The sequence below is a fragment of the Schistocerca cancellata genome, chromosome 1 (assembly GCF_023864275.1).
Source record: "Schistocerca cancellata isolate TAMUIC-IGC-003103 chromosome 1, iqSchCanc2.1, whole genome shotgun sequence".
NCBI classification, from domain to species: domain Eukaryota; kingdom Metazoa; phylum Arthropoda; class Insecta; order Orthoptera; family Acrididae; genus Schistocerca; species Schistocerca cancellata.
The window spans coordinates 784,074,198-784,088,209 of NC_064626.1; the positions used below are offsets into that span (position 1 = coordinate 784,074,198).

A 14,012-nucleotide genomic window follows, 5' to 3' on the forward strand; every position below is an offset into this window, starting at 1 on the left:
GAATCCTGATGGTATGTGTGGTGAAACAAGCTCTGATGTCATGACTGCCATGTAACATTGCAGAGCATAATTTGCAACAGAATATTGTGTGTTTCTATTATACACCCTCTGGCTATGCCCATAAATCCTAACTGGTAACTTGTTGGTAGTCATGCTAGTGTAAAAAGCCAAATACTGTTTACATAACAGCTAGTACACAACATGTATCATTTTAGAGGTGGGTCTCTCTTTTATGGTACATGTTTTGCTAATTACAGGCCTGGTATAGTTGGTAGTAGGAGAGTGCACAGGGAAAGTCTTACAGGGGGAACTGTCACAGGGGTAGGAGGCTCAGTGTAGAGCAATGGATACAGAAGGAGCATAGGATCTGATGAGGATATAGTGGAGAATGGGAGGGTGGCAAAAAGCTACTCTAGGTGTGGTGGGAAAAATGTTGGACAGAATGGATCTCATTTCAGGATATGATTTTAGGAAGTTATAGACTTGTCAAAGTAGTTGATTAATACACTCAAGACCAGGATAAACCTGACACTTGTGAGTTACAAGAGGTGTACTCATAAGTTGTTTTTTGGGGATCAACAGTAGCAAGATTAGTTGTGATGGCCTGGGAAATCTGCTCTTTAATTAGGCTGATGGGGTAATTGCATCCAGTGAAGACAATTGTGAAAATGGTGGTGTATTTCTGTAAAGAGTCTTCATTTGCCTTGAATGCCAAGGCTGTATGGGAGGAAATGTCTGACATGTCAACAGGTAAAATGCAAGTACTCTTGTTTATTAAGAGGTTTAATGTGAACTGAAGTGTGAAGCTGAGCTTTGGTGAGGATCAGGTCAACATCAAGGAAAGTGGCATCGGATTCAGAATAGGACCATATGAAATTTAGTGGGGAGAATATATTTAGTGATTCAGAGAATTTTAACAGATCAACCTCACCTCATCATGAGTGTGTATGGCAAAGATGTGATCAGTGATCTAAACCTAACTGGAGCTGAAGGCTTATGGATCCCAGGAAATCCCCCTCCAAGTGACCCATAAAAAGGTTGGTGTAGGAAGGACCCAGACTTCTTCCCATGACTGTGTCCCTGATATGTTTGTATGCCTGTCCCTCAAAGATCAAGTAGTTGTTGGCAAGCATAAAGCTCAAAGGTCATCACAGATTTGGAATCACGTTGACAGTGATTGTGGGAATGTTCAGCAGCAGACAGACCATGTACGCAATGTGATCAAAAGTATCCAGACACCCTCCATCGGTAATGCTGGAATTCAATATGGTGTTGTCCCACCCTTAGCCTTGATGACAGCTTCCTCTCTTGCAGGCATACATTCAATCAGGTGCCAGAAGGTGTCTTGGCTGAGGAGGGATAACTATTTCAGTTGGTGAGGTCTGGCTCAAAGTCGGCACAATGTAGGCCTGTGCTGTGATAGTGCCATGCAAAACAACTAGGGGTGGCAGCAGAATACTGCACTACTTTCTGCACAAGAGTCAAGGAAGTGCATTCTACATGCAGATTTGATTTCTGCCTAATATTAACTGAGTGAAAGCTGCTAACTGTTGGGGATAAGCTAATATTGCTAACAACAAACGACATTAAAGAAAATATATACTGTGAGGGCAATGTCAGAATTCCCAGACTATTGAATAGGGGTCGACAAGCGGTTCTTGAACTTACACCACATATAACTCGAACAGCCTGTTTTTGAGCCAAAAATACCCTTTTTGAATCAGAAGAATTACCCCAAAAAATAATACCATATGACATAAGTGTATGAAAACATGTGAAGTAGTCTACTTTTCGTGTTGAACTGTCACTAATTTCAGATATTGTTCTAAAGGTAAATAAAGCAGCATTTAGTTTCTGATCCTGAACATGGGCTTTCCACAACAGCTTACTATCTATCCGAATGCCTAGGAACTTGAACTGTTCCGTCTCGCTTATAATATGCCCATTGTGTCTGATCAAAATATTGGTTCTTGTTGAATTGTGAATTAGAAACTGTAAAAACTGAGTCTTACTTTGATTTAGCATCAAATTATTTTCCACAAGCCACAAACTTATTTCATGAACTACGTTATTTGATACTGTTTCAATATTACACACAAGATCCTTCACTACCAAGCTGGTGTCATCAGCAAACAGAAATATTTTTGAGTCACCTGTAATACTAGAAGGCATATCATTTATATAAATAAGAAACAGCAATGGCCCCAGCACCGACCCTTCGGGAACGCCCCACTTAACAGTGCCCCATTGGGACTGAACATCACTACCACTCTCAATATTGCAAAGAATTACCTTCTGCTTTCTGTTCTTAAAGTAAGAGGCGAACCAATTGTTAGCTACTCCCCTTACTCCATAATGGTCCAACTTCTGCAGTAATATTTTGTGGTCAACACAGTCAAAAGCCTTCGTTAAATCAAAGAAAACACCTAGCGTTCGCAACCTTTTATTTAACCCGTCCAAAACCTCACAGAGAAAGGAGAATATAGCATTTTCAGTTGTTAAACCATTTCTAAAACCAAACTGTACATTTGACAGCAAATTATATGAATTTAAATGCTCCAGTGACCTTGTATATACAACCTTCTTGATAACTTTAGCAAACACCGATGGCATAGAAATAGGTCTAAAATTGTCAACATTATCCCTGTCTCCCTTTTTATAAAGTGGCTTCAGTACCGAGTATTTTAATCGGTCAGGAAACGGACCACTCCTAAAGGAAAAGTTACAGATATGGCTAAGTACTGGGCTAACATACATAGAACAATACTGCAGTATTCTGCTAGATACCCCGTCATATCCATGAGAGTTCTTGGTTTATAGTGATTTAATTATTAACTCAATCTCCCTCTTGTCAGTATTATGGAGGAGCATTTTAGGTAACAGTCTCGGAACATTTTTTTCTAAGAGCATTATATGATTCCCTGTTGGGACTAGGTTTCTATTTAGTTCACCTGTTATATTCAGAAAGTTATTATTAAATACTGTACATATATGCGACTTATCAGTAACACTGACATTCCCACTATGCACTGATTCTATATTCTTGACCTGTCTTTGCAGACCACCCACTTCCTTTACGACTGGCCATATCATTTTAATCCCGGTCGTGCACATGGCAACTCGCAAGACTACTACCGACGCCCACATGACCTCCGCTCAAGCCTCACTGGTGTACTCTGTACTGTGGAGGGGGGGGGGGGGGGGGGGGGGCGTGCTGTGTGGCATGGATAGGTCATATCGACTATGATTAACACCATCTTTGGACTCTTGATTGTTCTGCCAAGCCTCCATGTTAGTTTTTAGTTCTGTTCTGTATCACATATATGACTTACTGTGAAGTATATCTCTATGTGGAATTTAATGGGGATAGTTATTGCATTCAACCGATAATCATATCCTGTTCCCATAAGTGCATTAATCAGCTACTTTGACAATGGTATGACTTCCTAAAATCACGCCCCAAAATGAGGTCCATTCTGTCCAACATTTTGTCCACCACACCTAGAGTAACTTTTTGCTGCCCTCCCAGTCTCCATTATACCTTGTCAGATCCTGTGTACCTTCTGCACCCATTACTCTACACCATGGCTCCTATCCCTGTGACAGTTCCCCCTGTAAGATTTGCCCTATGTACCCTCCTACCAACAACTATACCAGGCCTGTAATTAGCAAAACATATACCATAAAGGGGGGGGGGGGTGTTTAAAATTACATATGTTGTGTACCAGCTGTTATGTAAACACTATTTGGCTTTTTTTTACATTAGCATGACTACCACCAAGCTATCAGTTAGGATTTATGGGCATAGCCAGAGGGTGTATACTGGCAACACACAATATCCTGTTGTAAATTGTGCTCTACAACATGGCAGTCATGACATCAGAGCCTGTTTCACCACACATGCCATCTGGATTCTTCCCCCAGAAACAAATTTCTCAGAACTGAGCATTTGGGAACTGGTGTTATAACATGTCTTTGGTTCTTGCACGCAGTTGGCTTTAATTTACATTAATTTATGTGGTTTCAGTATTCTTTTCTTTACTCCCTTTTAGTTTTCTATATCTTTTATTTTCTGACCTGCCTATTTTTCCATGCCCCCACCTTTACCACATATAATGCACTTAGCTTTCCACTCTTATTATAGTGCAAAATGTTTTGTCAGTAATTTCTGTATTTTGTACTGCCCTTTCTTCTAACTTTAAGCCTTCAGGTTTTCTAATCTTGTCCGATGCAAACCTCAGCAATCAGTGTTTCTGTCTCACGCCACCTGGTGAGTCTCCTCTGATTCTGGGCTCTGAGCAACTTTTCTGAACTCTTCTTGTTTCTTAACCCTCACCAGTCCTTTTTCTTCACCCCTATACCTTCCCCTTCAACCCTTCTGCAAGAAGGAGGAGCCACTGGCTCCAAGTCCTTGCAGATTTCTGTATCTTTATATTTGTGTTCTCCTGTCACTTCTTCGTGAGAAGGTGTTTTTTTCATCCAACCATATTGCATTTTTAGAAACTGGTTATTCTCATTAGATTATATTTTCAGAAAGATAATTTTTTGGCCAGATGCAGCAATGGCTCAACTGCCCATGCATCCTTAGTACAGATTTATAAGTTGGTCAATGAGAAAAGCACACTAAGCAAAGGCAGTAAAACCTACTGGAATAAAATGGAAGCTGCTTCTAACAACTTCTGCAAAGACTAGATCTCCCACTGATTAACTGATTGACTTATGTGACTAAGCAGTTTTCTTAAGTTTCAGATCATGCTGATGCTGGATAATCAGTTTGCAATAAAATTCAAAACATTCAGTTTTCAGCTCTAACATTCTGCACTAACATTCTGACTGATTGAAACTATGTCCTTTGACTTAATAGTCATAGGGTGTACACATTCATTTTATGAAGAAGACAAAACTACCATAGTTTAGTCTTTCATAACAACCTAGTAACAGGGAAGGGAGACAGCACAATTTACAGGAGATCAATGAATATCGTTCTGTATTTTTTGAAGCTCTCAAATAAGTATATGAGCAAAAAAGAGATAAAATAAGTACCCTAACAAGTTAGAAATGAATCTATGATCATCACTATCTGAAAGACAACATGCAAGACTTCAGATGCATTGTCAGAGTGAATCACTCCTCTTCATCAGATAATAAAGATGCTATATGATAGCTAAGAACATATCCACAGCCATTGTGAGTGAAGCTCTATTGGGTAGTGTCTGTTCCATGTAGTGGCAAAACAAAACAGATTTTGTAGAAGTCAATGTGAAGAAAATAAACTGGTGAAGGTATCTGACATGAGTCCAGTATTGCACCACGTTCAATGTACCTGTGGGAAAGTGGACTTCAGGATGGTAAAATTCTCAAGAAACGTTTTGGTGTACAAAGGCAATATACAGAGAGAGATATGGCTGATGCTCAGTGACTGATATGGAAATATTCATTTAGTTAGTGCTCACCAAAATGTCACATGTTCTGTGTGCAGGGCTGCTCATGAAGTTCTTGGGGGTTCATGCAACTCCAGTACCACATTTTTTGTTTATTCATGTGGCCAGACAAATGAAAATGTGCTTTGTCGCTGAAGAACACTAAGGCATCATGAGGCAGCTCATCAATTAAGGCTTCACATGCATTTTTTACTGAAACAAGATCAAGTGGATGAAGTGTGTGCACCACTGACAGTTTATATGGATGAAATTTCAACTCTTCATGAAGAATTCATCTCACTCTGGATTCAGAAAAATGTTTGCGTGCAGATCGCTTGGGGGGATTTCAAAATCGGCATCCTTACCCTGTCGATGTTTTCAAGCATTCTGGTGGTTTTTGAAAGTCCTAATTTCTTTCTCTGCACATTTCCAGTATCCATAAAGGTGTCTACACACATAACAATTGATTCCCCATCAGGAACATGACCTGTAGGTGCGATGTTGAACTGTTTGCTGAATGCACGCTGCATTCTGATGACCAAACGTTCATTCAAAAATTAGGCTGCAGCGGCCAACGTGCACTCCTCTCTTAACCACTGCAAGCTAACTTAAAAAAAGTTGTGTATCACACTTTTGATTGCACTTGAACCCATGCAACAATGAGTAACAGCCGCTATGTGCCGCACATTTCAAATAAGGAAGTTACAGTGCCACGCCCCATGTATATAGGATATAGGATATTATCTTGCTCAATGAAAATACTACATTATCTTTGGCTGCACATTACACAGAAGTTACAAATTCTGTTATGCAACCAACTTAATCTCTGACACTGACAACATAATCAGCCAACTATTGCACCTACTTTTAATGTAAGTTATCACATTGTAAATATGATAAGTTCTTTAATGTAGATGTAAGATTCCCTATTGTCACACTTTGTATATTCTTCAGTGAATATTCCAGAGTTTCTGATGATACTCATGTTAAATCAATGAGTGAAGCCACTCAATATAATATACTGAGTGCAGCTTGTGGCTGGCCTGAAAAACTTAATTATAATGACAGATAGTAGCCAATAATTTTATAATTCATAAATACATTTTCATGACTGTGTAATGTAGCAATCACAACAACCATTCTGATTAAATTAAACAAGAATGCAGCAGAACAAGACATGTGTAGGTACTGTGCAAGTTGACATACATACTTCAAAGAAGATAGGGTTATTACCAACCTGTACTTGATGTCAGTAAAATTTCTTTTGAAGTTATTTAACTGCATGGCCTTGAGTTCAGACTTGCATGCTACAGATGAATTACATGGGGAAGTTACAGTGTGTGAGATGATGACGTATACTGCTGGTCGTGCCCCTCGAGAAATGTTTTTTCTGGGTGGCTCAGCACCCCAGTCCTGACGTGTGGTTAAATGTAACATACATCTTTCATCACAGGACTGCGTGTTACCAGCTGAAAATGCAAATTCAGCAAAATTAAGTATGTGCCATCACTAATCACATTTGATCACATATAACAGCAAACCATTTTTTATACTTATATCTACGGTATCATATTTTCAGTCAAAGGCTAGCTTGTTTCCCTTCTTTTCCTATGTAATTACAAGTCCCATAATGAATAAAGAATCTTTGACATTGGATCCCAATAATATTAAAAAATATTCTCAGATAATATTTTCCCCAAAGAGAAGCCATTACAGGTAGAAGGTTAGCGAGTAAAATACTTTCATAAAATTGATGTAGTATAGCTGCCTGAGTTGATATGCTTGTAAATAAGCTATGCTTCTCTTCAGATCAGTACATTTGTGAATATTTATTGGATAAACCCTATCTTACAGGTAGTGTCACCATCAGAAATCACAGGGAAAGATATAATGTTCTAGGATGGCCAAGCATTTGGAGATAATAAGCTAACAATTTGCTCATTGGCAATAGTGTTGCAGAGCAGGAGTTGATTTTTTTATTTATACATACATCTGAAGAAACACACAAAAATTTGTGCCAGGAGCAGGACTCAAATCTGGATTTTGTGCTTTGCCTAATCAGATACATCAACCATTAGACTATGCAAGCATGTCTCCTGGAATTACCCATATTCTCATTGTCACATGATGATTTCTAGCTAATTTTCATTCTTCCATTACATGAAATAGCATTGCTGCAAGAGACAGTGACAGAGGGTCTTTCTGCTATCCAAGGGCCTGGGAACATGGTCCTCAGCTTGCAGACAAGACCCCTCCCATTGTTACTTACAACAGTGTTACTCCCTTGCTGGGAGAACTGCCCTGCTTATGGAAATTAGACAGTAACAAATTATTATGAAATTTTGGCCTACTCCAATGGGTGTACTTGGGTAGCCTTGTGATTAATTAATGAAAAGCAGGATAACCTAGTTCAAGTTATAGTCTTTGCATAAATTTCTAGGTGTCACTTTAGATGTATATCGAGATGATCACCACAATAAGTGCCAATATTTGCAGAATTCTCATTTTGTATATTGTATGTGTGTGGCAGTTATCATTCTTTGAAGCACATCACTGCCACAATATTAGCTGTGCTACATTTATGCTACAAGTCTGTGGGCCTTGAGCTCTAACCTTCAACAAAAATGAAGAAATGATGAAACTAGCTGTAAAGTCACACCAAACAGATTCATACTCAGTCTCTAGAGGAACTGCATATACATTAAATAACTTGATTAGCTCACTCATTTTACTCTACGTAACTATCTATAAGTGAAAAGCACAGGTCTCGTTAATGTACAAATAATCTAGAAATCTCTAAAAATAATATCAACAGATTTACAATCTTTGCACACAAGAAAATGCAAAAAAGAACTATAACATATCTTTAAGCGAGGAAATGCTAAATACCTGTAACATTTTTGGTACAGACTGTAAATAGTGAGTATGTACCACTCACATAGTGCTAATATCAACACTTTTTCAACAAATTAGATGAAGTCCTGGAAACAGTCTCAGACCTCAGAATTAATATAATAGTATGAGGAGACATGAATATCACTACAGGTGTTGAGGGTGAAATTAGTAATAACACTGTATGCCTTTGGCATGGCACAATTGGTAAACACTGTTTCTGGGATGTCAAAAATTTTAGCATCAGTCTTTGACAGTGTACCTACAGCATCAACAGGGAAAATTGTGTAGTATTTATGAAACATCTTGGCCTACCTCATCATTACTGTCAGATAATAATGCTAAAGACAGGCTTGGCAAAGTCTGCAAAACTTTGGGCCTACAAACAGATCTTCTCAGAGCACAAATTACGTACTTTTTCTAGAGCACTGATGAAACAGATTGGGATGAAGCATATACTGAAAAAAATTTGAATACTAAGTTCTCTAAATTCTGCACATTGTTTGAATTAACTTTTGATAAGGAATTTCCAAAAGTAGCCACTACAAAACCAGCAGTAAAGGAAAGTAGATGGATACCTGCAGGTATTAGGAAGTCCTCCCAAGACACTTAAAATTTCTTTACTGCACTACTCTGTAGTTCCTAAATCACTGTCACAGATACAAAAAGATTGCATGGCAGTACTGCCTGCTGGAGAAGAAACATTCAGTATAAAAGCAAAGTAGTATCAGACGTAATAAAATACGAAACCGGAAAAATAATGTACAAATATACTAACATAGAAATCAAAGGTGGGAGTAGAGTAACAGAAAAGCCATATGAATTGGCAAATTTTGTAAATAACTATTTCCTTGATATTCCCAGCACAAAGACAACAGAAACAACATAAGAAGTCAGCAGTCATAGTAGAGGTTCCAGTCTCTGTCTGAAAGCATGCATAGACAGCATCCAAACTTCCTGAATAACTAAAGCATGCACAAGTTGTGCCCTGGATAAAGAAAGGTAATGCACAGAATGCAGAAAATTGCAGGCATGTTTCACTATTACCAACATTCTCAAAAATAATGGAATTAGTCATTAAAGAAAAACTAATGAGTTACATGAATAAGTAAAACTTTTTAAAGAAGCACAATTTTATTTCCAAAGTGAGAGAAGCATAATATAGGCTATAAAAGAGTTCACAAAAATGGTACTTGAATCTCTAGAGAATGATGACTGTCTTACAGGCATAGTGTTAGACTCCTCCAAGACTTTGACACTGTTGACCATGAAATATTATGAAATAAACTAGAAGCATTAGCTGTAAGAAGGATAGGAAATGAGTGGGTCCAGGCATAGATGTAAAACTTGGTGCAAAAGGCAGAAATAGTTTACATATCTGCTGCTTATAAATTCAGACAGAAACACACAAAAATAGGTCAGCCTCAGGTTAGTGTACAGGACCCAGTTCTGTTCCAAATATGTATCAATGACTATCCATACATTAGAAGACATGGAGAAAACATTCTCTTTGCTAATGATAGCAACACCTTAGTCACTGACAAAAGACCAGAACTCCTAATAGAGAAGGCAAATGAAACTCTCAAGAATGTTTACAAGTGAGCAGTATGTAATAAATTTACATTGGCCACAAATAAAACAAACATGATGCACTTCAGCACAAAGAGGGAAAGCAACTTTGACACATTGAGCATAGATGAGAAACCTACAGATTGTAACAAACACAAAGTTTTTAGGGATGAGCATTGACTGTCAGTTAACTTGGAATGAATGAACACACAAAGATACTGGCAAAAATAAAAAAAAAATAAAAAATTTCATCAACATGTTCTGCTCTTGAGGTTTTAGCAGCAGTTTGTAACAGTTAATGTCTTGTGGTGACATACTGTTTCTAGACATACTCTGTTCTTAAATATGGGATTCTTTTCTGATGATCAAAGGTGCAAAAGATGGAGACAGTTTTCAAACTTCACAAAAATGCCATAAGAATAACAATTAAAAGTAATAAATGGGCTCATTGTCTTTGTTGCTGTTGTTGTTGTTGTTGTTGTGATGATCTTCAGTCCAAAGACTGGTTTGATGCAGCTCTCCGAGCTAGTCTCTCCCAGCTGCTCTATCTTGTGCAAGGCTCTTCATCTCTGAATAATTACTTCAACCTCATCTCTGAATAATTAGTTCACCCTACATCCTTCTGAATCTGCTTACTGTATTCATCTCTTGGTCTCCCTTTACAATTTTTACTCCCAGAACTACCTCCCAATATTAATCTCTTGATGTCTTAGAATGTGTCATACCAACTGATCCCGTCTTTTAGTCAGTTTTATTCAGTACCTCCATATTAGTTACATGATTGCCCCATCTAATTTTCAGCATTCTTCTGTAACACCAAAATTCAATAGCTTCTGTTCTCTTATCTAAACTGTTTATTGTCCTTGTTTCAGTTCTATTTATGACTACATTCCTAATACTTATACCTATATTTGACGTTAACAAATTTCCGTTCTTCAGAAATACTTACCTTACCCCTGCTAGTCTTCATTTTATATCCTCACTATTTCAGCCATCATCAGTTATTTTACTGTCAAAATAGCAAAACTGATACTTTTAGTGTCACATTTCCTACTATAATTACCTCAGCATCACCTAATTTAATCTGACTACATTCCATAATCCTTGTTTTGCTTTTTTTATGTTCATTTTATGTCCTCCTTTCAAGATACTATTCATTCCATCCAAGTGCTCTTCCAAGTCCTTTGATGTCTCTGACAGAATTACAATGTCATCAGGAAACCTCAAAGTTTGAATTCTTGTCCCTGAAATTTAATTCCTTCCCAAAATTTTTCTTTGATTTCCTTTATTGCTTGCTCAGTGTACAGACTGGATAACTTTGGGAATAGGCTACAACCGTGTCTCACTCCATTCTCAACCAGTGCTTCTCTTTCATGCTCCTCAACTCTCATAACTGCCATCTAGTTTCTCCACAAGTTGTAAATAGTCTTTTGCTACCTGTAATTTACCCCTTCTAGATCTAGAATTTCAAAGAGAGTATTCCAATCAACATTGTCAGGAGTTTGCTCTAAGCCAACAAATGCTGTAAATGTAGGTTTGCCTTTCCTTAACCTAGCTTCTAAGAGAAGTTGTAGTGAAATGATTGCTTTGGATGTTCCTAAATTTCTTCACATCCAAACAGATCTTCCTCAAGATTGGCTTCAACAAGTTTTTCAATTCTTCTGTAAAGAATTTGTGTTAGTATTTTGCAATCATGATTATTAAACTGATTAGTAATATTAATAGGTGCCTGCACGTTTTTTCTTCGGAATTGGAATTATTACATTCTTCTTGAAGTCTGAGGGTATTTTGCCTGTCTCACACATCTTGCACACCAGATGGAAGAATTCTGTCAGTAGTTCTGATGGAGTGACATTTACTCCAGGGGCCATGTTTCAACTTACATCTTTCAGTGCTCTGTCAAATTCTTCATGCAGTATAATAACTCCCATCTCATCTTCATTTATGTCCTCTTCTATTTCTATAATATTGCCTTTAAGTTTGTCTCCTTTGTATAGAACCTATGTATACTCTCTTTCCCCTTTTAGCTTCCCTTATTGCCATCTGTGTTGTAACTGCGACCAGAACGGTCACGGGGTTGAAGCGACGGAAAGCCCGGCGGGACCCGCGGAGTGGTCTGCGAACAACAACACTACTGGAGAGGATGAACACGACCAACAAAGGACAGAATGAACAACAACAGGATTGAAACTATGGAGTTACAAGGAAACCTAACAATCACATCCACTCATACACAGAACAAGAAAATAAGTAAGCTGTCTAACGCGAGGCGATGTCTCCAGAGATGCCCACAAGATTAGACTCGCTGGCTGAGTAAGAGGCTGGCACTTAAATACTCTATTGAGAGCGCCACCATTGGCCACTGGAACCATATGTTCCACTGTGGTGCCCTCACATTAAATGCAGGCCAGGAGGCGTACACCGCCACGGTTTACGGTGCAATGGTGCAGAGACCTCTAGGGGTCTTCGATGTCCATGACGTCTGGCGGGGATTCAAATTCCGAGACGCGCGGTACCAGATGCCTCCCCCCTGAAACTTGTGCATAGAGATGGAAATGCCCTGGATGGTGCCGAGGTGGGCGGAAGTGGGAAGAGGAGCCAGACTCATCAACTGCTATTGGCGGGGAGGAAGGGACGCCTGAGGTATCCATGACAGCCGATCCAGAGTCCAGGGAAGGGGAGGGAGCTGCCAATCCACCCAGGGGTGCAGATGGCTGGTGGCAGGCCTGTGGGGAGATAGCAACCGGGGGCAGGGATGATGACTCGAGGACCACGTCCACACCTGAAGGAGGTAGGGGAAGAGGCGGCGGCGCGAGTCCCAAGGGGGCACGCGGGCAGAGTTGATTATGATGGCAGCATTCCAAACCTTTAGATGTCTGCACCGACGTCACATGCCACCCATGGGCTGCGATGACCGTGGCAGTTGTCCAACTCACCTTGTGCCTGTACTTGCAGGCCCACACAGCCGTGCCAGGGGCATACTGCTGTGAGGGCTGGGGGTGGCAGCGGGAGGAGGATGGCATCAGCAAACGGAGCAGGGTCTGGGACTCTGCCGGACTGCATCCGTCAATTGGCGTAGTGCAATAGGTGCTCAGAAAGAGGGTGAGGGCTGATGTAGTTGGAAATGTGTTGACCGCCTTAGTCAACTGGTGTTTAAAAGTGCAGACCAGCCTCTCCGCCATGCCATTGGACAGAGATTGGAAAGGGGGGCTACAGATAAGTCTGATACCGTTGGCCTGACAGAAGTCGTGGAAGGAGGACGCCGTGAATTGGGGACCATTATCGAAGACCAATGTGTGTGGCAGGCCCTCAATGGCGAGAAACTGGGCCAGGGCCATGAGTGTAGCCTTCATGGTGGTGGATGCCATGTGGACAACTTATGGGTATTTGGAGTAGTCATCAACGATGAGTAACCACATGAACCCCAAAACCGGGCCTGCAAAATTGATATGGATGCAGTCCCAGGGCCAGCGAGGCACAGGCCAGGGTGCAAATGACTGAGGGGGGCTTGCCTGGTGACGCGCACAGACAGTGCACCCATGGACCAAGCGCTGAATACCGCCATCAATGTCGGGCCAATAAACATGCTGGCGAGTCAAAACTTTCATACGGGACATACCCCAGTGCCCGCGATGTAACAAACTGAGCACCTGAAGCCGCAAGTCTGGAGGGATGACAACCCAATGGGCATCTGACTCCATGGCCAACAGAAGGACATCATCAACCACGGAGAGCCTGTGGGACAGGTGGCGCCAGGGGCTGAAATCAGACTGCATCCAATGAGTAACATAGGAGGCGCACCCTTGGACCATGTAGTGGTGAACCCGCCATAAGACAGGGTTGCGGCGGGTAGCTGCAACAATGTGAGCAGCCATGAGAGGCAGTCCATTCAGTGCATCCCGGTGGGTGGAATCAATGTTGACCTCCTGTTGGTCAAAGGGAGGATCGGGGCCTGCTGTGAGACGTGACAAAGTGTCCGCATTAGCATGGTGGGCGGTGGGCTTATACCAGATGGTGTACACGTAATTATGTAAAAACAACGTCCAGCACTGGAGATGTTGAGCCGTCCACTTCGGAACGTGAGAGTGGGGTCCGAAAATTGTAACCAAGGGTTTATGGTCCGTCAAGAGG

General features: G+C 40.4%; 1 protein-coding gene across 4 annotated transcripts in view; it reads right to left on the reverse strand.

Annotated features, from left to right (window-relative positions):
• Positions 1 to 14,012, reverse strand: part of LOC126187455 (peptidoglycan-recognition protein SD-like) — a 206,963-nt gene that overhangs the window by 42,685 nt on the left and 150,266 nt on the right. For all 4 annotated transcript variants that reach the window (XR_007537732.1, XM_049928558.1, XM_049928566.1 and 1 more), the window contains exon 3: positions 6,658 to 6,889. Coding sequence is in view for 3 of the 4 variants with exons in the window: in XM_049928558.1 (XP_049784515.1) it covers positions 6,658 to 6,889 (232 nt within the window). In the remaining variant the exon portion in view is untranslated. The remainder of the gene's footprint in view (positions 1 to 6,657; positions 6,890 to 14,012) is intronic.